This window comes from Corticium candelabrum, chromosome 2, assembly GCF_963422355.1.
Source record: "Corticium candelabrum chromosome 2, ooCorCand1.1, whole genome shotgun sequence".
NCBI classification, from domain to species: Eukaryota; Metazoa; Porifera; class Homoscleromorpha; order Homosclerophorida; family Plakinidae; genus Corticium; species Corticium candelabrum.
Window position 1 is genome coordinate 3615446 of NC_085086.1, and position 24235 is coordinate 3639680.

The following is a 24235-nucleotide window of genomic DNA, read 5'->3' on the forward strand; positions in this document are numbered from 1 at the left end:
TAATGCAGTGTTCAGTGTGGAAAATAGGGAATTATTTTGGCTCGGACAGACTGAACCTTGTCGGACATTCTTGTATGGTGTTACATGTCTAATTAAGAGCCTCCTCTACTGCAGCCATTTTGCATGTAATTTTTGTTAACCAACGTTCAAGGAAAAATGGTATTAAGACATCTGAGGTTTTCTCTGGATAAAGCATGCTAGGAGGCACCTACAAGTTCATGAAATTAACAGTTACACTATTGGAAAAGTCATCACATGCTAGGAGACAAGGTTTACACTATCATATATGCGTCTGGATGGATGTTTTGTCCAAACACGTTCCAACACTGGTGCAGTATTTGGTCGGACAAACAACACATTTGGTGGAACATTGTCCTATGTCATACCATTATTTTTCACACTGAGTGTTACTGTAGTCTAATGTACTGAGAGATGCATCTCTCCAACGTAATACAGTCAGATATCAGCTATGAACGTCAGTTGTTTGAATGTGACGTCACCGCAGAGTGCCTGTTAGGATTCCTAGAAGTACTTGCTGTAAAAACCGTTATGCACATGCACAACAAGGTGCAATGTCAAGTTTGTAACATATCTATTGTAAAATACTTTTTTATTGTTATCTTATAGTGCAGTCAAGTTTGGGTGTTTGTGAAATTGTTGTTCAGTATTACATGTATTTGATTTAGTTACTAATGGGCAGCTTGGGAGGCCCAGGACACTGTTTGCACGCCAGGGGGAGTTAACGTGAGTTATCTGAATTCAGAGTTACGAACAGAAAGTGTGGTCACACAGTGCTTGGATAACTGAATCTGACTGTAGTCTAATGTACCGAGAGATGCATGCCTCCAACACAATAGTGTAGAGTATTGAGCGATACATCTCTCCAATAAATAGTCTAGTGTATTGTGAGATGCATCCCTCCAATACAATGAATAGTCTAGCGTATTGAGCGATACCTCCCTCCAATACAATAGTTTAGTGTATTGTGAGATGCATCCCTCCAATACAATAGTCTAGTATATTGTGAGATGCATCCAATAATCTATTGAGAACTGCATATTTCCAAGACAATTTTTTGAATCTTTCTGTCCTATAGCATCCAGCTGTGCTCTTACCGATGACTTGAATGAGTATCACATGCAGATTGAGCAACTGAATAAAGAGAAGATTGAAAGTTCAATTGCTATTGACAATCTGACAAACACGTTGCAGCAACTACAAAAAGAACTGAGAGACAACGAGAGGAAATACAGAGTTAACTGTGAATCAGCCGAAATTGATCTTGACTATCTGAACTGCCAAGTCGGTAAGCAATCAATTTTGTGTTTTGGCAATGTGTGAAACCAGGAGCATATAAAGAGAGACGATGGAGCGTCTGTCTATGCATGGATGGGGTGATATCATTGTGATGGTAACGGCGGGGCATATTTCCTTATATGGTAGCTTTGACACTTTTTGCCGCAAGACGCGCTTGCGAAATGAGACCTAGATGTTGACAGTAACATTCACACCAGTATAGTAGTGCTCAGCTAGACAGGAAAGTGGTAAATCCGCATGTCCTTTCAACAGCTGACCCTGCTGAGAAGACCCAGCTTTCTTCTTGTGGTCAGGTCATTGTTCGAACCTTGACCAGCTCTCTCACAGGACCCTCCCGCTGCCATCTTCTCTCTATACGCTCCTGATGAAGCACATGTATTTAGTCAGGCAGACGAGCTGTGACGTTTGCAGATGTAAACTCCTAGTTTTGTCTTAGCTTTAGGATTTTTTGCTGTCAAGGACATATGTGATTTGTTGTAGTGTGTTCACACTGACAGAAGTAGCCTTAGTTTTTAAGCCCTGTCCACACTAGACCAGAATGGATCGGGCTGGCGAGCTTCCACACTGCACTTTGAAAATGATACCTCCACCTTTTTTCGGTATGACGTAACTGATGACTAAATGTGTATGTGTGGTTTGTTTGCTTGTGGACAGCATTCATACAGTGACGTAAGTGAGCGAGAACAAAGGTAAGTGAAGTGGTTTAGATGTTTTGACTACACTCATAGGTAACACCCATTATTTTTAATTGGATTCAACTGATTGCAATCCAGGGTTACCAGTGTGGACATGGCTTTACTTAGCAAAATATTCTCTAGATTCACCGGCATTCCAACCTATGAGTATGTCAATGATACTTATATTGATCTTGGAACGAGGACTTTGCTGTGTTATTTTTTCTTGCCTTTGGTCCTTGACAAGGAAGTCACAAAAGAGCGAAAAAGCAGCACGGGCTTTACTTTGCCTTGCAGTTCTAAACTCTTTGTGTTACGCTGAGAGTGGGCATGCAAAGTCTGTCTGAGCTTATGCGTTTCATTTTACCATGAAGTAACATTTCCGTGATGAAACGTCAGAACTTTTATTGAGTCTTTGAAGCAGTACTGATGAATTGCAATGTACTAATTTTTTAACTGCAAACTCGAGTGATGTTGCCAACTCACAGAAGAAAGGCAAGCACAAGGTTTCCTTCATGGCACATTGGATGACTCAGTATTCTTGGTTGCTTGCTTTTCCTGACGAGGATGAACAGGAGAAATTTCATGGTTTGAAGTACATGTTATGGCTGCCCTATCAGACAATCTAGCTAAGTCGTATACTGCTACGTGGTCAACAAAAGATTGCTCACTCCTTATCTATAAATGATATTATCGAACGACATAGTCGATCAGAAATACACCAAAAATGGCAGTAGCTAGTGAAATAGCAAGAGTACTTTTACGTTCTGAGAATGATGGTGGAATTTAACAAGCTTATGAAACATGAATTTGCCTTCAGTGGAATTGGTGCTTTCAGAAAACATTCACTCTGACCAAGTTTCATTTAGAGACACGCCTTTGAGGTTTGGCTGTGCTGTTCTTTGAAACATCCTTGTGACTTCTCTGCTTGAGTTAATGGGGAACTCGCACGAAAAACAAATTTGTTTTATTAGTCATTGTTATCAGGAACCAGGTTTATCGTATTAGTCATTGTTATCATTTTCCGTCTCTCAGGAGGATCTTATTGTTGTCTGAACAGTCTCCCTTGCTTGTTTCTGTAGTTTACCTGTTTAGTGCTTGTTCTACAGTACCATGAGATTATGATTTCTGTAGTAGCTGCAGCACTGAATTACAACCCAGAACAGATCCTGACTAATTTAACATCCGCTGTTGCTCTTTTAGTACTTGCATTACAACTAAAGGCTGGTTCACAATATGCGACAGAGAGCTGTCCGTCATGATCCGTCAAACCACATCAAAGGCGCTGCTGAAAACGGATGACGGATGGATTGCTTGAGGGAGTGTTGACGGACAAGGATAGAATCCATTCTATTTTGTCCGCTCCGTCGCAACAGGAAATGATTAGGTACTGTTACCCAATCAGCGAAGTGCAAAACGAGGATGATGTTATCATGCAGCACGGGAATGGTAATTATCAGAACACCACAGAGAGCTGTCCGTCACTATCCCTCAAGATCCATCACGTCTCTGTCGCATATTGTGAACCAGCCTTAACTAGGTTCCATAGCATATTCTCTGCCTTAATCATCTTACTTTCTAACTGTCCTTTTCATGCGCTCTATATTCTTTGAAAAATCATTATTTAGAACATGAGTTGATGGGTTTAATACTCTATAACTGAACACATCAGAGTCATACTTCTCTATAGACAAGTTATTTTTGCCTTGTTGCCATTATGGGCATGGAAAATCATTGTTTGGATGTACAGATGACATTTTAATTAAGTAATTGAGGGCCAGACAAACTATTGTCAATTGTGAGATAAGTCGTTATTGTCTGGGCATTTTGGCAGGTTCCCTGAAGGACACTGTTTTTCAACTTGTGTCTTATCTTTCACTATTATTGGTTACTGGCTGTATTCTCTATTTCTCTTTCCCCAGAATTAAAAATCAAACAGTGCTAATTATTAATATTAATACACTGTTATTAATATTAACATAATGTGGTTAATATTACTGACGGTGTAGTCGAACAATCAGTAGAACAGTTGGTAATAAAAATTAGATCAAACAATACATCAAGCACGGACAGTGAAGAGATCTTCACCACAAAGTGGGAGGACAACAACGACAACTAATTTAGATCAATTTCACCAATTACGCTTATCGAATACAATTAAATGCGTGTTCGCCTGTTGATGTCAAAACAAGACAGGTCTGAAGGCAGAACTTCACAGATTACATTGCAAATCTGTACACATACACCTACCCTATATTTCTATTTAACATTCTCTCTACCTCTTCACGTGCCTTCTGTATGCATACAAATAGTTAGAATGTTCATACTCGTGTTGAGTTCTGAGATCCAGAAATTTTCTCACATTGTTGGTAAATACTTTAGGACCGCACCCTCACAATCCAAACGGGGCGGCCCACCTTGCTAAAAGATCTTGGGGAAACCCTGAGATTCATAAGGTTGAATACAGATAACGTTTTAATTAAGTAATTGAGGGCCAGACAAACTTTTGTCAATAGTGAGATAAGTCGTTATTGTCTGGCCATTTTGGCAGGTTCTCTGATTCAGCTTTGCAGTGGCAGTCTTGATCTCCTAATTATGACCAACGTATTCGCATCAGTCGAGATGAAGATGTTTGTTGATGTGGTTTATCTCTTCTATCTGCCTACAGTGGCAGTGATATGGTCTAGTGGCTATTGATTTTATCTGGAGGGCGAAAATCTTTTAAGTAGGCAATGTAGCTGCCCTTTCTTGTTTATTCCTGTTAGAATGGTTGTAAAGGGATGTGCAACCTGTTTACATCAAAATTCTCCACTAGTTAATTTCCTCGACAAACAATACTGTAAATGACTTTAGTGAAGTCAAATGGTTTTGCTATTATTTCTGCAACAGAGCAGTCATACTGAAAATGATTGCTACGTGTTGAGTACCAACATTTGTAACTAGCTTTGTCATATTTGCTAGAAATTCTATGTTTGACAGACAAGCATGCCTAGGGATTGACACACTGACAAACAGACTGGCAGGTAGAGAGCATCTCAGTGTACATGCAGGACACAAACTAATTGTTTTCACTTATCCAGAGATACCTACAATATTTTCTAATTTTTTGAATCTTTTAGTAACTTTAGTTTTGCTGTCTTTAGAGGATCAACAAAAGCAGCTAAAGCAGCTCCAAGACAAAGAAGTTAGTTTCTCTGAAGTGAAAGCTGTGTTAGAAGCTCGTGTGGAATCACAAACTGTGGAGCTAGACAAGCAACGTCAAGAGGTAGAAGCAGCAGTGGTTGCTAAGGAGACGGCCGACATCATGAGAAGAGAAATTGAAAAGAAGCTGAGAGACGAGAAAGACAGAGTTACTAACTTTGAGTCTGACTGCAGAAGGAAGCAGGAGCAAAAGGAGAGTATTATTTTCGAGCTTCAAGAAAATGTCATTACCCTCAAACAAACTGTGAAACATCAGGAGGAAGTTGCAGAACAAGCTGAGAAACAGTTTTCTGCTAAGGAATTAAACTTGACAACTAGGCTGGTTGAAAGTCAACAACTCAATGAGAAACTTGCCTCTCAGTTGCAATCAGTAACTGTTGATTGGCAACAATTGTTAGAAGAAAAACGGGCAGTTGAAGAGGAGATGCATGTTCTCAGAGATGAAGCTGCAAGTTTGAAGGCACAGAGTCAGATTAATGCGAAGAATCAGGCTACTGTCATTGTCGACCTTAAAGAGAGACTGGGAGCATTGCAAACTGCTTATAGTGAAAAAGAGGATGCAACGAGAAATGCAGACAAGGAAGTTGATTCATTTCGGCATGAACTTGAAGGTCAGATCAGTGACATTTCACAGAAATATCAGGCAATCGAGACGCAGTTGAATACTTCCGTATTTCATAGTCAAGTTTTGATGAGAGAGAAATGTGATCTTGAAAAGCAAGTGACTGAACTGAATGAGAAGTTGAATGAACAGGAAGCCCAGATTGCATTTGAGAGAGCAGAAAAAGAGACTGCATTGAATGACATGAGAGAATGTGAGGGGATGCTGCGTAGGGAGATTCAACAGCTGGAGAAAGCTGCGCATGAAACTGAAGTAAAACTCAATGCAATTCAGTCAGACTTTGAATCTCAGGTAGAAGAAATGTCTCAAAAACTTGATGAGCAACAACATCTTATTGACACACAAGATATGGAGAACAGGGAAACAGTAAGGAGCAATGAGGAACTAATGTTCAAGGCAAGACAATTAGAGCAAGCTCTGACCAATCAGGAATCTCACTGGCAAATAGAAATATCAGATAGAGATAACGGGATATCTGACTTGCAATGCCGACTTTCTGATGCTCAGGTACAGCATGAAGAGGAGATTGAGGCGCTAAAGGAAAAGAATGAAAGAACAGTTTGCAATCTAGCTGATATGAAGAGAAATTCTGATGAGCTGGAGCATGATATTAACGAGCTGCGTGAACTGCTCAAAGCTGCAGTTGATGAGAAGAAGAGAGTGTTGGAAGAACGAGAAGATATGGATATTAGATTGAGTAACTTAAATGAGAGTCTTTTCTCAACGAAGACAGACATGCAAAGGGAACGAGAAGCTGTGCAATTGATTCAACAAGAGAAAGAACAGCTACAAGAGCAAATAAGTAGGCTACGGAATCTGCTCAGACAACAAGAGATAGAGAATGAAGAGAGGAGAGAAGCAAGTATTTGCGAGGTTGCAAACTTTCAAGAGAATATTGCAGCTCTCAAGCAGCAGTGCTTTGAACTGGAGTATGCAAAATCAAGTGCAAGGGCAGAAATTGAGGGAGTCAGATTAGAATTGATGTCTCAGATTGATACAATGACTAATGAACTAAATTCTTGTCACACTCAATTGGAAAAGGCACATGAAGAAATGGCACAGCAGCAACAGGAGATTGAACAGCTCAGACAAAACTTAAGGGAACTTAAAGAACTGAGGGAGGAAGACAGAGCACGACAAATAATAGTGAATACGTTGGAAGAGAGAGTTGCAGCCTTGGATGAAGTGTTGGCAGATCGAGATAAGACCATACAGGAATTGGGCGATGAGCTGAGACATGTGAATGAAGTGCTTGAGTGCAAATGTAGAGAGAACACAGAGAAAGAGATGGAGTTGAGAGATGAGGTGAAGAGGGCTGATGAGGGAGATCGAGACAAAGAAAAACTTGAGGCAGTTTTCAGCGAACTGAGGGTAACAATAGAGGAATATGAGGCAAAGCAAAAGGATTGTGAAGGCGACAAGCAGCTGATTGATGAGTTAGAGTTGCGAGTTTCTGAAATTACAGAAAAGTGGGAAATGGCAGAAGCAGCCAGGCAAGTTGGTGAAGAAAAGATTCAACAGCTGTACGATACGATGGAGTCTCAAAGGAGAGACATGATATGTGGTACCAATGCATTGTGTGAGAAATTGGAAGCTACAGAAAGTCTAGTACTAGAGATAGACAAAGTAAATGAAGAGATGAATGCATTGAAACAGCAAATTGATATCGAAAGAGCTGAGCATGAATATCAAAGAGAAAAAAGTAATAAATTGCAGCATGAACAAGCAGCGAAGGTACAAGCCCTGGAAGAAACCACAAGAGAGACAGAAGAACGCATTTTTTCAACACAAGCAGATCTGGAAGCACAACTCAACAAAGCATCTGAACAGTTGGCCAAAAGGGACGACGAAGCTGTGTTATACAAGGAGACTATTTCTAAGCTTCAGGATCAAGCGGAAAGGCTGCAACAAACTTTGAATGAACAAGAAATCTCACTGCAGGAAGCCTCTTTGAATCAACAGAATTTAGCAGCTCAGCTGAGCGTTTTGTCTGCTGAGGCGTCTTTTCTAAAAGCTGAACAGGAGACTTCTCTTGCTGCAAAGGAAACGGTGGAAAAAGAGGTGCAACAGATTGCTCTCAAATGCAGGGATGATATGGCTGAAAGCAAGAGGAAAGCAGGCATTCAAATTGAGTCTATTTTCAAGCTTGAAGAGCACGTGAAGTCATTAGAAGCCGAGTTATCTCATCGCAAGGCTGAAGCCAGAGAGTTAGCTTTAGCTCGAGAACAACTTGAGAGTCAAGTTAGTCAGCTGTCACACGAAGTCTCTAGTGTTAGACATGATCTGAATGAAACTCAGACTGCTTTACAATTGAAAAAAGATGAAGTAGCGAGACTTGATGTTCACTTGTCTGAGAGCTTGGGGCAAAGTACTAAGAAAGCTGAGTCACAGGAACAGACAATTGCTAGGCTAAAAGAAAGCTTGGCAGATGCTCAACATGCTTATTGTAAACTGCAAACTTCAATGCAGACAAATCAAGTTCCTCAACTTGAAGACAAAATTGAGAAACTGAACAGGGAAAATTGGAATCTTCGTGAGGAAGCAGAGACAGCTATTTTCACAAAAGATGAGGTGCTGGCAGAGAATGAACACATGAAAGAAACCATTGCCGAGTTGAAAAAACAATTGATTGCCATTGAGACAGAAGTAAATGAAAGCAGTGACAAGGTGACAAAAGCAGTTGACGAGAAGAACAGATTTGAATTAGAGATGAAGAAACTGAGAGTTAAATTGGCAGCACAAGAAGAAGAGTTAATGGCAAAAGTGGAATCACTCAATGATTTAGTTGATCTCAAATTGCAACTGAGTTGTCTGGAATCTGTCTTAAAAGAGAAGGAAGACTTGTTAGGCCAGGTTGAGAGTCAGAAAGTGGACTTTCAAATTAAGTTGGAGAAACAACTTCATGAAGCTAATGCTCGGTGTGATGAACTAAGTGCTTGTGTAACTGCCAAAGACATAGCTGTTCAAGATGCAGTTCAACTGGCTGAGAGTTTGGAGAGGCAAGCAAATCAGCATAAACGTGAATGTGAGAAAGAAAAGAACGAACAAGAAAAAATCATTTCTGATCTTCGCAAGCGACTGACTTGCTTGCAGCAAGCACACAGTGAACAAGAAGATGCAATAGAACATGCAGCCAGAGAGTTTGCATCCGTCAGGTCAGAGTTTGAACTAAAAGTCAAGCAGCTGTTGACTGAGGTTGCCACTGCGAAGGAAGAGATAAAGGTGATATCTGCAGAAAGGAGTACGACAGAAGTAAAAGTGAGGGAATTTTCAGATCAGTATGATGAACTCTGTGCGCATGTACTAACTAAAGAAACTGCTGCTCGTGAAGCAGAAGAACGAGCTGAGAAACTGAAAGATGAACTATGTAAGATGGAAGCTGAGCAGCAAGCAAGGAAGGAACAAGATAGAATCAGTGCTGATCTTTGTGAACGAATACACGTTTGGGAGATGACCTGCAGTGAACAGAAAACTGCAATGGAGACTGCAACAAAAGAGTACACATCTATGAAATCAATTCTGGAAGTGAATATCAAGAAGTTAACACGAGATGTTGATGAACTAACAGTCGAACTAAAGAAAACTGCAGTTGCAAAGAATGAAGCGGTGCAAGAGAAGGAGGCTTTGCAGACAACAGTTGAGAAGCTGAAAAGCAAGCTGAACTTGTTGGAGAAGAAGTTGTTGACTGGGCAGGAGAAGTTCGAACCGTTGGATGTTGACATACCTGAAGTAAATGGCATCAACAAGGTGAGTTACAAATAATTCAGCAGCAAGAACGTTCAATCTCAGTCAGTATTAGTACTTAGAGTATTATGACTGCCTATGTAAATAGGCTTTGGAAAATAGGTCTTTCGTACGTTACCTTATAATAGTGTCATGGGCAGATGCAGATCTCGATGCCTTGGATTATGACTTATTGTATTTGAGGATGCATCTCCTAACTATTGTATTGCAGAAATAGATCTGTTCATACAGTAGACTACTTTATTTGAGAGATGTGTGTTATTGCATTGTGTCTGTTTTATTGTTAATTACATCTGCTTGTTCGTCAAGTTTTATTTCCCTTGCTTTATTTGTTAGTTACCTTACTTCTCTTGACTATTGCTTACTTTATCTGTAAACTGGCTACAATCCAGCTGGCAAAATAGTCTAAGAATGGGTTTGATGGGTTTGTAATGTTCATTTGTCGTCGTTTGCAGGAGCGTTTATCATCATCATTTGATACAAAGTTTAAGAATTCAAGTTTTAGTTTGTTAACACCAAAACGTTTACTTGGCAAGTCACCAACTCATGTGAAAACTCCTGTGATGGAAGCGTCTACCAGAAGACGTTATCAGCTCAGATCATCGAACCAGACAGAGGCAAATCGACCACAACTGGCATTACCTCAGAGAATTCTGCCAAATAAATCGAAGAGTCATGAGCGTGAGGTTTCCAATGCATCGGAAGGAGATTGTGGAAAGAGTCTACATAGAACTAAAGAGAAAGGAAAGAGAATGGAAAAGAAAAGTGTTCACTGGAAAGATGAGGTAACAAGAATAGTGTTGGGTATCAAATATGTGGTTGACATTAATTAATTTGAGAGGTGGATTTCTTGATGCACAGTAGATCATTGCTTTGCGAGAGTTACATCTCTCAGCTGCTGTCTAAGTAAAAAATTATGGCAAGTGACATGTTGTATTAGTAGGGTTGAGTTCGGTTGTGATTTCTGTTTATGATTTGATAAAGAGTACATGTATTTTGCAGTCGTTTCAATACATTTTTTATCTATTTCTTTCAGTTTTTGGTTTATTCTCAGCCATTACAATCACAGTCAACAATTAGAAATGCCGCAGCCAGCTGAAAACACGAACATTTTAAGAATCACCCATTTCACGAATTTTTAGAATAGTAAAATGTCTTAATTCCTAAGAAAGATTTTTATTAATATTTAATTAATGTCCTAATTTAGGAAGAATTAATATAATTGAATTTACTAGATATCGGATTGATGCAGTTTTCCCTGCATGCTATAGTTATGCTACAAATAATATGAATTGTTCAGTTGATCACAAAGTTCTTGTTTCTTTGTAGTTGAGAGAGAATTCGCCATCACTGCTTCAAGAAATAAAATTCATCTCTCCTGATTCTCCCACTTCTTCTCCACTCAAACAATGGAGTAAGTTTTTATTCAAGACTAAATTAGTTAGAGCTTGTATTTGTTTAAACGTTTTGTGAGCGACAAGTCAATAGCTATTTGCCAGAGAACTTTGAGATGGAAGATTAGATCAATCTATACTGGGGTCATCGTGCTAATTTGATTTGATCAACTTTAGTGGATATACATTAGCCGTTGCAAGTTTCTCAGTTTTCAAGCATATTTTAAATATGCCTGAATATGCATGCTAGTGGCATGCCAGCTTTTGTGTTTGGTGAAGCCAAACTGCCAGTGGATATCAAAGTTGATTAAGACCGACTGCATGGAAATCAGCTATATTCAGAAGTGATTGGACTGCTCTTCCATTGCATGATGTTTTCATATATATATGTACATAAATTCTGTTATATTTCACCTACTGTATTGCTGTTTATGCAAGTCATCTAAAACCGGTTATTTCTTTGGTCTTACAATTTCTGCAATTGAGAATTTATACAAAAGTTTTAATTACCGAGAATTAAATCTGCGTTTTTACCAGGAAGATGTTTACTGGTCAGTACACAAATGTACACAGGTTGCTCAGTTTGAAAAAAATTGCAAATACATATTGTACTCAATTTGTAGATAGTCGTTTTTGAAATGACATTGGTTGGACAGATAAGGTATCATTTACATTAACTGTTACTCATTATGGCACAATATTTTTGTGTTGCTACTATGGCTATAGGACAAACTACACAAGCCGAAGCTTAGGAGTTTGTCAGATATAGGTGTACACATTTTGAGGTTCTGTGTACCTTGTAGTAGTTCTATCTTAAATAATTAAGTTACCTTGTATTGCTTGTAACCTTTGGTTTGTTACAGATCACCCAGCATCTTCTGGTATTTGTCCTGAGTCACCACTTGTCGCATCATTTGATGAGTCGACCGACCAACTGACTCCTGGCAAGTCACCTGGAAAGAGGACATTGTATTCGAAAGCGAGAAGGGATGCGTCTGCATTACCTTCACAGCCATCAAAGCGAACTAAAGTTACAAGTAAGGATTGGCAAGGTTTCTGGTCATTGTGGTGTGTGTGTGTGTGTGTGTGTGTGTGTGTGTGTGTGTGTGTGTGTGTGTGTGTGTGTGTGTGTGTGTGTGTGCAACGATGGCTGTCTGGTCTGAACATTACTCCCTCTCTAGCTTGTGACACTTTTTCACTTCTTAGATTCCAGCAAATTGCGACCAACCAGAACAACAGCTGCCATCATTGATGTAAGGGAAAGACCAGAATGCAAAACACAATGATTGGTGCTGAACCTGTTTTGTTTCTGAATGTTCCTGTAAGTAGTACACCGTACTCTTTGAATGCTTTAGCATTCACCTTTCACGTGTTGCGTAGTTGCTTGGCGGTTTATGGTTTATATAGTAAATGAAAGGTTTGAGAATAAATTTCAAAGGTTTCCTGGCATCATAGAAAGTGTTATTGAGCTACCCACAGCACATGCATACTGTTTCGTTCTACACACACACACACACACACACACACACACACACACACACACACACACACACACACACACCGTATTCCAGCCTAAAGTTTATATTTTAGGTTCATTAAGTTTTTCTCTCCGCCCTCTCACCCACCCTTCCCGCCCTCTCACCCTTCCCGCCCTCTCACCCACCCTTCCCGCCCTCTCACCCACCCTTCCCGCCCTCTCACCCACCCTTCCCGCCCTCTCACCCACCCTTCCCGCCCTCTCACCCACCCTTCCCGCCCTCTCACCCACCCTTTCCGCCCCCTCACGTGCAAAAGCGGTCTGGCTCGAAAGTACTAGTAGAGTGGCCGTTGCGTCTTCATGAATGGACGTCACGTTGTTATTTCGTTGTACGTACATTTTGTCAATTGATACTTCCGGTTTAAACATAGCGGAACTCCCGTGATCGTAGTTACGTTACGTGACTGTGAACACACTTGGCGCGCAGAAAGCCTTCGAGATATAGAGAATTGTACAGTAATTAGGTTTTACGTTTGCATGTGAGAATAGAGGGCGCGTTTCTTAACTCCTCTGGAAGATGTCGGAAGAAGTGAGGCGTTTCTTTACGCTCTTCGGTAGAGGGCAGAAGAGGTTACGAGACATTTTCTGCTCTTCTGACTCAAACTCGGTAGAGGCAGTGCGCAGTTTGTACACTTAATTAACGCTTTAGGCGCTAATGGCCGACATCGATATCGACGCTGTTGTCAGTGGCGGATCCGGACAGAGTGCCTATGACGTCACAAGTTAATATTAATTATGTTTCTAAATGCATTATTAGTAGGTCTTGAACGAAGGATGATCCAGATCTGAGTACGGCTGCAGAACAACTGCAACTGATCTGCCTGATTGAAGAGTTTTGCGTCTTGTCAGCGAAGTGCTATAGCCAGGAAACACAAGTGAATGCATAGATATAGTACATAGACACTGTGAGGCACTACCAATATCTTTTAATTAATCATATTTATAAGAAAATTTACCTAGGAGTTAAGAAATAGCATCTTTCTAGGGTGTTTTCTAGCAAAAATGTCAATGGCAGCATCATAATCTACACTACACAAGTACAGCACACAGGCTCCAGCGAAAGGAAGACTGCCAAATGGGGGGAGGGGCGCACACCCCGCGCGCCCTTATCTGGATCCGCCACTGGTTGTGGACAATTGCTGGTGTCCCAGAAAGGTGGAAAAGCAGCATCGACGCGTTTATCAGTGGAGAAAGCAATGCAGCAATTAGCAGCTAGCGGAGAAGGAATGGATGTCTTTTGGGAGTGACAGCCCGGGGACCCCATGTCTGGAGAATGGTTGATCACGATCGAGAATCTGCGCTGTCTTGATGGCTTGCACCTTTTTACCGTCGGGGTAAAGACCAGCGGCGTTGTTACGGGAATTTGTGCACCCATTCTAGACCGTCGATTCGTTGCTTCAGACCTCATGTCGGGTATGCTCATACCACCGGCCATGAAGCAAAGCTGTTGGTGATTTCTGACCCCGGTGATTTGTGTACCCTTGTGCTTTGCTCGCCGTCCCAGACCGTGACTAAAACGTTTTAAGCAATTGATATTACTGAATACTCGTCTTTAGGCGTCGTTTTGTGAGTGAAGTCTAGTACGTATACGTATACGTAACTAATCTGTTGACCAGTCTGACATTCGTGACGTACGAAGGAGATTCACTTCAACGTTAGTTGGAGACGATTGCAGAGTCAGCTGCAGGCTAGTCTACGAGCCTGCAGTAGCAACTGGAGATATCGCTGTAGGTGGATTGATGTGCACGTGTATGCCAACTAGAGACTTATGGACGACCTGGCCATGTGTACACACGAATGGACAAAAATCTGGCAATTTAAGGTAAGCATATTGAAGGTATCGTTGTCAAATCTTTAAGGTTCTAGAGTCTGACTTAGGTCACAGTTTGTATATTTAAAGTTGATGTATTAATTGAACAAATTAATACTGAAGCTGTGTATAGCAAGACATTTATCTACATTTAGCGCAAATCCATGATAATGTGACACATCTATCATGATGCAAGTTTTCACAGACGTAACACTCTACCATCTTGCCATGTGTCTTTGGCAACAAACACGTGCAGTGCAAAGAAATATGAAAGTGACTTCTGTTACATGTTTCCAATGGCTTGTCTTCTTCCATTGGAAAAGGTGAAGGCTCCTCTCGATCCAAGCAGTAACTCAAATGTCGCATCTTGGAAATATCAAAATGCATGATGGTTACATCATCTCCTGGCGCTGCATGAAATGCATATATGCTCCTGCAGATAGTCCACAATCTTTACCATTTTGTTGCTGTTGCACTGGCATTCGTTCTACCATGAGAATGTTGTCTTTGCGAGCCAAATGATAGACTTGCGCCAGCTATGTTTCCATACAAGAAGACAAGTGTAGGCCAGCATTGCTGTCGTATAGTCGTACTTTTTTGCCAAAGCAGGTTGAAGTCACCCAATGATGACTTTCTGTGAAATGAATCTGAATAGCTGTACAAAACTGCATTTGTTATTAATACAAACCTTGAATATTTATAATATTATTTTGATAATATTACACTATTAGTGTAGTGTGGTGTAGTTTGGTGTAGTGTGTGTGTGTGTGTGTGTGTGTGTGTGTGTGTGTGTGTGTGTGTGTGCGTGTGCGTGTGTGTGTGTGTGTGTGTGTGCGTGTGTGTGCGCACGCGCGCGCGCGCGCGTGTGTGATGTTAGAGAGAGGGGTATTTGTCTCATACCATGACTTGTTACATGAGCAAATCCGTAAGTCTGGCAAAGGAGTGTTGAGTGTAGTTCAGCGATGTAGGAAAACTGCTTTATCAGAAGCTGATGAGCAGCATGCTTGTCAGTTAAAAAGCCGTCGGCACACCTGCCTTCTATAATACATTTATTAGATTTATTGAGATCCAGACCATGTAGCCATTGCAGAAGAAAATTTTATAGCAAATCTTCTGGATTGCTACTGACGAATTCAGTTGACTTACTCTTTGTGAACTCTCGGCAGCTGATGTTAGACTAAAAAATGCTTGAGGCATACTCGCTCTCTCATTAACTACCTCAAACAAACTTCTTCCCTTACTGCTAGACAGCCGTCTCATATCATATACCCACAGGCATAGGTCATTAAGTTGAGAGCTGCAGATGTTGACATACACGTTTTGATATCAAGACACCCTTGGCAATGAGAGTGCTTTGTCAGTTTCCTAGACCTTAAGCAAGTCCACGTCTAGTAGTAATTGCAATTCTGGTGTTATTTCAGCTTTACAAAATCATTGAACTCTTGATGAACAATAGGATTCACTAACACAAAATCGCTACCTCGTTTCAATGTTGGCTTTTTATGATATGTTCGACAGTCTAGCCACAGATCCACGTTTACATTGACACTAGGCCGACATTCTTCACCAGAGCTTGTATGTTCAGCAAGCTGCATTAACCATAACATTGCTAATTGTAATCAATTTGTGCCAGTAGGTGTAAGCATATCTCTCTTTCGTTGTCTTCTTCAGCTTTCCAAGCCTCCCATATTGCTTTTTTCGCTACAGCCGTAACGGACTTTGATCAAATAGCTGACATTCTTAATCTGAGAAATTTGGCTTGCTGTTGCCCTTAATCCTAGTAGCGGCTGACTCGTCATCTTTGCTTGTCGCATTTGCCAATTCAAAAGGCTTCTGTGGTGTAGTGTAGATCTTCAGCTGACTAATATTAACTTTGCGCTTCGTTGTTGAATTAGTTTTGATGCAATGAAGGACACAGCCACCAGATGCAGTCATTGCTGTAACTCTGTATGGTCCAAGCCAGGTACCGGTGTCTTCCATCTTATGACCTTTCGTTGTCCTTTTAGCATATTTAATCGCTAAACAGTCTGTCCAACCTGGATAGAGTTTTCTACAGCTCCTTTTTTCTGTATTGTTGTTTCTGTCTTTCCTGACTGATTTCAATGTTTGCTTTCACTTGAGGGAAAGTTTTTTCTCATTTCCTTTAGATGATGTACTGCTTGCTGCACATCACCCAACTGACTGACAGAAGTGACCTCGCTGCTTTCAGCTTCTTAAGGAAACCTATTCTCTGTTCGCGTTCACTGTGAATCTGGAACTACGTAATGAAGCACCTGTGTTGGTTTAGAAACACTTAACTACTAGTAGCTTCTCGCCCATGCATTAAAAAGAAAGGAGTGAACTTGGTGGACTCTTGAACACTGGTTTGAATAGCAGAGAGAACTGGGTCGAGGAGTTAATCACAGTCTTCTTCATGCTCTATTATCGATTTTTCAAGGAATCTATGTAATCATAATACTCTAATTGCAATATTACACTTATCTTCTACCATTTTTATCTTACTTTCTAATTGTTTGATTTGTTCTTCTAGTCTGTTAGACTGAGGATGATAAGCTGCTGTTATTCTTTGCTAGACATTGAATTGACGGTGGAGTACCTTACACATCTGTTGAAGCACACAAAGTATAAAAATTCCAACTAGTGGTACGTACACCTACAGGTGAAGCAAAGTTCACATTGGACATACATGATTTAATTAACAAGCACATAGGACATATCTCATACAACTTGGTTGACATACCCTCTGCCTTGATCAGTGATAACATTATTTGGTGCTCCATGCTTACAGTAGGCAGCGTACAAAGCCCTGGCCACTGTAACAGCAGTTTTGTCTGATATGGGGTAAGCTTCAACCCATTTGCTGAAATTGCATGTCGTTGTTAGCGATCCCATGAGATCAATTCCAACTAGACTCCACACTTCTGAACGAACAGGAATAGGGTGGAGTTCGTTTGACAGCAATTTGAGGACAGAATTGGTCGTCTGGCACCTATCACATTTTCTTATCTAGACAACATTAATTGTGCCAGTTAAATTATTTTACAAGATTAGTAACAAAGAAAGTTCTACCTGATTTGCAATCTTAATGTACTGGTTTGGCCAGTAGTATCTGCTCCATATTTTGTCAGTGGTGTTTGTTCTTTCCAGATGACCGCCAGTTGGATTTACGTCACACTCCTACATCAATCAACAGTATGATTCTTTCACTCATATACATAGCTATATTTCAAATAACTGCAACTAAGTTTATTATTATGCACTAGCCTAAAAGGCACAATCTTGCTCATTTTGCTGCCAATTGCCAGTCCTAGTAAACCTGGAGTCTTAGTACAACCTTCTGACTTCCATCTTGAACTGTAAAGTCTTTTGCTCTTCTTCTAGATGACTTTCATTAATATCAGTGTAGTTTATGTAAGAGTAGATAGCCAGCTGACAAAGAATCAAGTTCAAATAACCGAAGAAAACAAAGTCATTCTACAGCAAGTCGTTGTAGCTGTGGAGTTTCTGGCTAAGCTGGGTTTTGCTTTTAGAGGTGACCGTGATGACAAGGTAGATTTCGCTCGTGCAAACGTTAACAGAGGGAACTTTATTGCCACACTACAGCTCTTGGGAAAGGGAAACAGTGTTCTGCAGAAGCACCTTCTTCTTGCCAAGAGCAATGCAAAGTACACCAGTAAAACTATCCAAAACGAGATCATACATGTATTATTTTGGGTGCGTTTCGGGCCAACAAGAGCGTCGACTACGAGAGGTTTGGAAAACTGCTGTCTCCGACACAAGGAAGGCAGGCCAGGCAAGTGCTCTAGGATTTCAGAAACACGTTCACCGACTTGCCGGAGACAACAGAATTGGCACGGCATAACATCAAACTTTCAGATGAGAGACCGTTTCGATGTGCCCCGTACACTATTCCTTTAGCGGTCAGAGAGATCCTACGAGGAACATGACAAGCATATACAGATGGGTGTGATTCGATCGGCATCACCGTACGCATTCTCCGTCGTAATAGTGAGAAAGAAAGATGGGAGCAATAGAAGTTGCGTAGACTATCGAAAGTTAAACAACATGACAGTGAGAGATCGGGAGCCGATGACGCCGATGACAGAGCTGACCCAGCGACTTATCGAGGATAGGTAATTTACAAAAATTGGACCTCGGCAAACGTTATTGGCAGATACCGACAGCGTCAGAAGATATTTCAGACGGCACTTGTTACCCCAGATGGCAGTACGAGTGCCTGACGATGTCGTTCGAAATAATGAATTAAGAAGCGACTCTAGTTATTTGCATGCGAACTGTATTAGCGGACTTGAGCAACGTGGAGTTCTACATGGACGACGTCCTGATACACTCGCAGGATTGGACGGATCACGTGACGACGGTAAAAGTTGCAGGGCCTATGCAAAGTCGTTCATGGTCTCTCCTTCCTATTGCCTCCGACTGTTCACTGACTCTTTCGATAATGTTCAAGTTTGATCTGGTTGCACTATCTTTACCAAGGACTCACGTGCACTTTCCCGTTGGTTATCTTTCAATTCTCATACACTATAAGTTCTATTCCACTCAGATGCACACCAGAATGAAATCAGTAAACCTGCCCAACCATTCTGCTAAGCGAGAATGTCTCTCAAATTAATTAGTAAATGACTTCAACGTGTCCTCGTTATGGCTCTTTTACCGATAACCATTCTGAAGAGAAAGAAGAATTCACGCTAAAATTGCATTAGTGACCGAAGACTAACCTGAAGTAGCCAATGGCTTGGCACTGTCGGTGGTTCAATGCTTACTTCTAGCTCTGTCTCTGCTCTTGTGTTCTGCATTCTTTCGTTTGCACCACGCATATCATGCGACCATGTCTCATGAGCGGGAAAACATCATTTGCTGCTTTTACCTAGTGTATTAGTTTATCTATCCGCGCATTATTTCACGCTAAATTTTTTATACTCCCACTGCATGCGCTCTTGGTCTGTTCTCAGTTCGTCCAAAGTCAAGTCAGTTCTGATCTCACCCAAACTTTTTCTTTAGCTTCTAAACCTGAAGCCTGACGAATTGATATGCCTGACGAATTGATATGCCTACTCAATGGCTCTCTTCGTCTCAGTGGTTTTGTCCAAAGCTTCTTCCAACTGAAGTTTTTTGTCTTTCACATGGTTATAATTAGGCTTCTTGATCGCAAACTGCAACGAGCTTTACCCTATTGCTCTCTAAACTGTTCTCTTTGTGATAAGATAGATATTACTTTTTAGTAGTGTATACTTGTACGTATCTTGCCGGTTCTCTCACTACCACGACTCCAGACTTTCTAGAATGACATGTGCACTACACCTGACTAGACGTTGTCTAATCAATTAACAAGGCCGTCTATGTGAGTCTAAATACAAAGTTTGTACGCTGGTGTGAACACTTACCATACGTCTAGTACACTAGCTGCTAAACGTTTACTTGGCATCATAGACAGTTCAAGCTGATTCTGCCGCTGGTAACTCATTCTTTTACCGCGTGTATATCCGTACCCTCGCTTCTCAACGCACAGCCCCTAAATGCAATGCTACGTGCTTGAAGCACCCATTGTATTCTAAACCAACAACGCTACTAAAACATAGATCAACGCAACTATTATTGCGACCGCCAACATTCAACTAGGGAACCCTAGCTCCCTACATTCACCGTATAACAGTATGCGTAAACTCTTCCAGATATCGTCTGCATGCAGTTGACGGCAAACGGCAAACAATTCACATCCATCTAGTATGTTTGCATCTATAGTCTCGTTTGTAACATGAGCTCATAGCGCTATACGTCACACTTAGATCAAAACTAAATGAGGTTGAAGCATCTCGACGTCAACGTACCGACCAGACTGCTGTAGACATGCAAATTTTACAAAAAGTGGAGATTCTAGCTACAGTTTTCGAAATGTTCTCTACAAAAACAAGAGAACATAATTGAGACAGCATTGCATGCACATATTTAACATGTAAACCAATCTGGTCTTTGCTAAAGTGTGTAGGAAACCAAATCAGATATTTTTAGTCAGCCTGTTTCTGGCAAAGCATGCAGCAATACAGCTACTTCAAACTGTTTACTAAACTCTTTCTCGCTCAGAAGTATGGCGCGGCCGGAAAAGGCCTGGCTACGCGATACTATATCAAGACATATCGTCCAGGAGCAATAGTTAGTAGACCCATAACGTTGTTCAACGTCGGAGACAAGATGGCATAGTTCAGTCAAGGATCTAGACAAGAAGAAAGGTATTGCAAACCAAAATGTTTAGTTAGTTAAACAATTTATGGAGGTTCTAGTTATGTTGGTGAATACCATAAAAGTATACTTTAACTTAATCTATAATCAACAGATAAATTTTTTATACCTACAACATGATGTCACAATATATTAATTATAAATTTGATATACTATTTCAATTAATACGCTCATGAAAAGAAATAATATGCTTTATAATGGACTGTCAGTACATTTAAGAGAGACATTCTGCAAAGATGTTTCCTATAGCAAACGTTGTTTTGAGACATTTTATGTGGCTGATACTGCGCTGCCAGGTACAACTGGTCACATAAAATTTACAAGTAGTCCTTAATTAGTATAGTTATAAGGATATTAGAAAAATAGGTTTTACACGTTGTTTGACAGTTCTTTTGGTTCCATGCATAGTAAGAATGTCTTCCTGTTATAACTTCAAGCAACACAGTTCGATAGCTACGTTAATAACTGATAAAGAAGGATCATCATGGTCTTTGCTGGTTCAGTGGCATAAACACTTGCAAGGATTCACCACAACACCTGGAACAAAGAACAAATTACCAATTAAATTAAACGCAATACGTTGGTGATCACTGGTGATTTTTTCCCCTAGTTCAAATTAAATATCGTGATGGTCTAGACTAGAAAAGGGATTGTGATTGTGTATGTTTATAATACTCCTGTGGCTCTATTGCTGGAGTATCTTCTCTCTGTTTCTCTGCCGTCCACACTAACCTCACAGAATTGATGGACTATCAGCAAAAAACTGCTTTGCTCTCCATAGCTTGTCCTTTGTGACTCGACTTACTAGTGACCTGAAAAAGGGTGATCGCTGCCTCTAGACACCTCAGTGCTGCACATTTTTGATGTTACAGTGCCTAACTTTTCAGTTCCATTTATTGCATCTATTTATCGGTACTGTTCAATTATCTATGACCTTAATTTAAACAGACCCTTAGACGCTAGTGCAAGAAATTATTAATTATGTATTGTACTTATCTATAGCTATTCTGAAGTATCATTGAATCCGCTTACGAAGCTATAGCTAGAGCCGAATTACGATTTCATGTAATTTGTTATCTGATATACGTCGTCGAAGACCACTTCAAAATGTTACGGTAACAAGCTACGCGTCTGCCTGATGATTCAGTATGTCGTGAATTTCATCGAATGAGTACCTACGCTAGTTAAGTGTACGTATGAGCAGTCTTTGCACCAACTTTTGTTCAATTAATTATCTAGCTTGTGTCGAAATAACTAGGACATTGTTTCTCAATATTCTTCTGCAAATAAGATCCACTAAGTACATGCATGACACTTGTAAAAAAGCCAAGCTCTCAGTCTGAAAACTTTGTTGTCAAACTGATAACTAATAAATAGTTATTAGCTGCTATTTCCTTCGTCAGGGATTGCGATGAATTTGTTAGCTTGGGGCAACAATTTGCCTCATCACTATAAAAACTGCAACTACTACTAGTATTTGTTTTTTGCATACTAGGACAAGTGCTAGGGCATGAAAGTTATCCGGGCACATAACGAATATACGGGCCGTTTTGCTCTTTTTCAAAATGGCGCAGCCCACAGCACGATGTTAGCTATGGAAGTTGGGTCTTTCTAGGCGTTGTTTGCATGCTCAGTCGTTTAAACTAGTTTGGCTTTGGGCTAAAATGCGCAAAGATATCTAAGGGTTGTGAAGAGGCGGTTTCTTCTATTGGTAGTCCCATTTGTCGTAAGCTTTCCCTGACTTTGACAATGGCGTTTCTTGTTCGGTATCGTATCTCCTATCAGCGTAAGATCGAGCGCTAGCGAGCTCTTTCTATATTCTGATCGTCTCTGATCTCTACTTCCCTGGATCAGTCTCTCTAACACTTTCTAACAACTATCTAGTGCAGAGGCGTAGGAAGCAAATTTGGATTGGTTCGGTGTAGCGCGCGTTATAGGGCGTGTACCTCATGTGACTGCAATTAACTAAAGTGCGTAGTCACTTACGTCATGAAATAATTATCACAACATGGTTACGATAATTGACTTTGCTGGTTCCTCTAAAAATTGCCAAAAATTCTAAGGCGGTTTTCATTTCCCCGGACAAAATCATTCGCAATAATATCCAAGTCCAGACTATCCAGTCTTTCCTTGTGCATATTTAGCAGCAGAACGTGATTGAGCCTTGTCTGACGCATCGTGCTTCGTAGGTATGTCATAAGACGTCTTATGGCAGAAAAGCTCCGCTCGCTTACAGCATTTGTAGATGGCATTACTAGAATAAGACGAGGTAAGCAGCATACTTAACTGTAGAAAGATTGCTGGCCATCTGACAAACTTCTAAGATACTGCAGGCAATCTTGCAATGATACTGCTTCCTGCTTCTTGAAAACCACTTGCCGAGGTTCAGCAACCGTGCTTCCAATTCTACAGGTTTGAAGTCATCTTTGTAAAATGACGTTACTTGCTGGAAATAAGCTTGGAAGCACTGCTGATTGGCAGCAGTGACAAGGAGCTCTTCAAGGTTCTTGTATACAGCGTAACCAGGCTGATCAAAGCGCTTTCTGGTGCCGGAAATAGCCAGATCAAGGGCTTCAAAGTACTGACGGCGATAGTGTTTCTCAACCGTTGTGCTGTGAAAACCATCTCCAGATCCTACTTCTAGTCGAGAAGGAGCTTTCCTTTTTCAGGGAAGGACAGGCTCATTGGTACCTGCATGCTGACAAGACTGGCCAACTAGAGCGAAGAAGAGGCTGAATGCTTCATCAGTACGCATGCCTTTCAGGGTCTCCAATGACATCTGAGCAATTTCTTGGCCATCTGCTACCGACTTTGACTGTTTCTGGAGTGCTCGGCTAAGGTTATCGGTAATGTGTAATCCTTTCTTGCTGAGATGCAAGCCGAAGAGAAGATAGTACTGTGACATTTGAGTCTTGACGACAATGATCCTTCCTTTGACATCTGGATCAAGTCTCTTGTCAAGGCACTCATCCCAGAGCTGCTGGAGTGTATTGTAGTCGTCAATAATACTCTGAATGGCGTCTCCACGAACAGTCCACCTTGTTGGACAAAATGATCTGATACCCACGTCCAGTCCTTTATTATCTGCTGAGTTTTCTACCTTCATATGGTCAAAGGCTGCATTCCGCTTTGGTGAAATCGGATCAGCTTGGAAATTTCATATGCCGTGTCCAGTGCATCTCTGCATATCTTAGACTGCTTCATTGCATCTCCTATGGCCAGGTTTAGTGCATGCCCATAGCAATGCGTTAGTACAGCTCGACTCTCCTCTGCCTGAAGTTGAGTTGCAACACCATGCTTGCTTCCAGTCATGTTTGACGCACCGTCATAGCATTGCCCACGGCATAGTGTCATTTTCAAGCTCATGCACAGAAGGACATCTCGGATAGTCGCTGCCAGACAATTTGCATCAATTGTTCCAACATTATACAATCCAATCACATCCTTATGGTCTGTTAGACTGTCATCCACCCATCTAATGCAGATTGTAAACTGTTTTTGTTTGCTACATCTGTGCATTCATCAGCCATAATAGTGTAGAAGCCATTTCTACAGATACTATTGCTAACTTGCCGCAAGATGTGCAAGGCCATCAACTGAAGGCACTCATTTTGAATGTCAGGAGAGGTATACTTATTTGTCTTATCCATCCACTCCAAAACTTCGGCACAGTCA

The 24235-nt window shown here is 40.9% G+C and overlaps 1 protein-coding gene across 1 annotated transcript in view; it reads left to right on the forward strand.

Annotated features, from left to right (window-relative positions):
* LOC134198084 (centromere protein F-like) overlaps positions 1 to 12401 on the forward strand; it is a 34013-nt gene extending 21612 nt beyond the window's left edge. Inside the window, exons 7-12 of the mRNA XM_062667414.1 lie at positions 1097 to 1306; positions 5135 to 9561; positions 10014 to 10343; positions 10888 to 10972; positions 11816 to 11989; positions 12159 to 12401. Of these exons, the coding sequence (XP_062523398.1) occupies positions 1097 to 1306; positions 5135 to 9561; positions 10014 to 10343; positions 10888 to 10972; positions 11816 to 11989; positions 12159 to 12238 (5306 nt within the window). The 3' untranslated portion in view covers positions 12239 to 12401. The remainder of the gene's footprint in view (positions 1 to 1096; positions 1307 to 5134; positions 9562 to 10013; positions 10344 to 10887; positions 10973 to 11815; positions 11990 to 12158) is intronic.
* The last annotated feature ends 11834 nt before the right edge of the window (positions 12402 to 24235 follow it).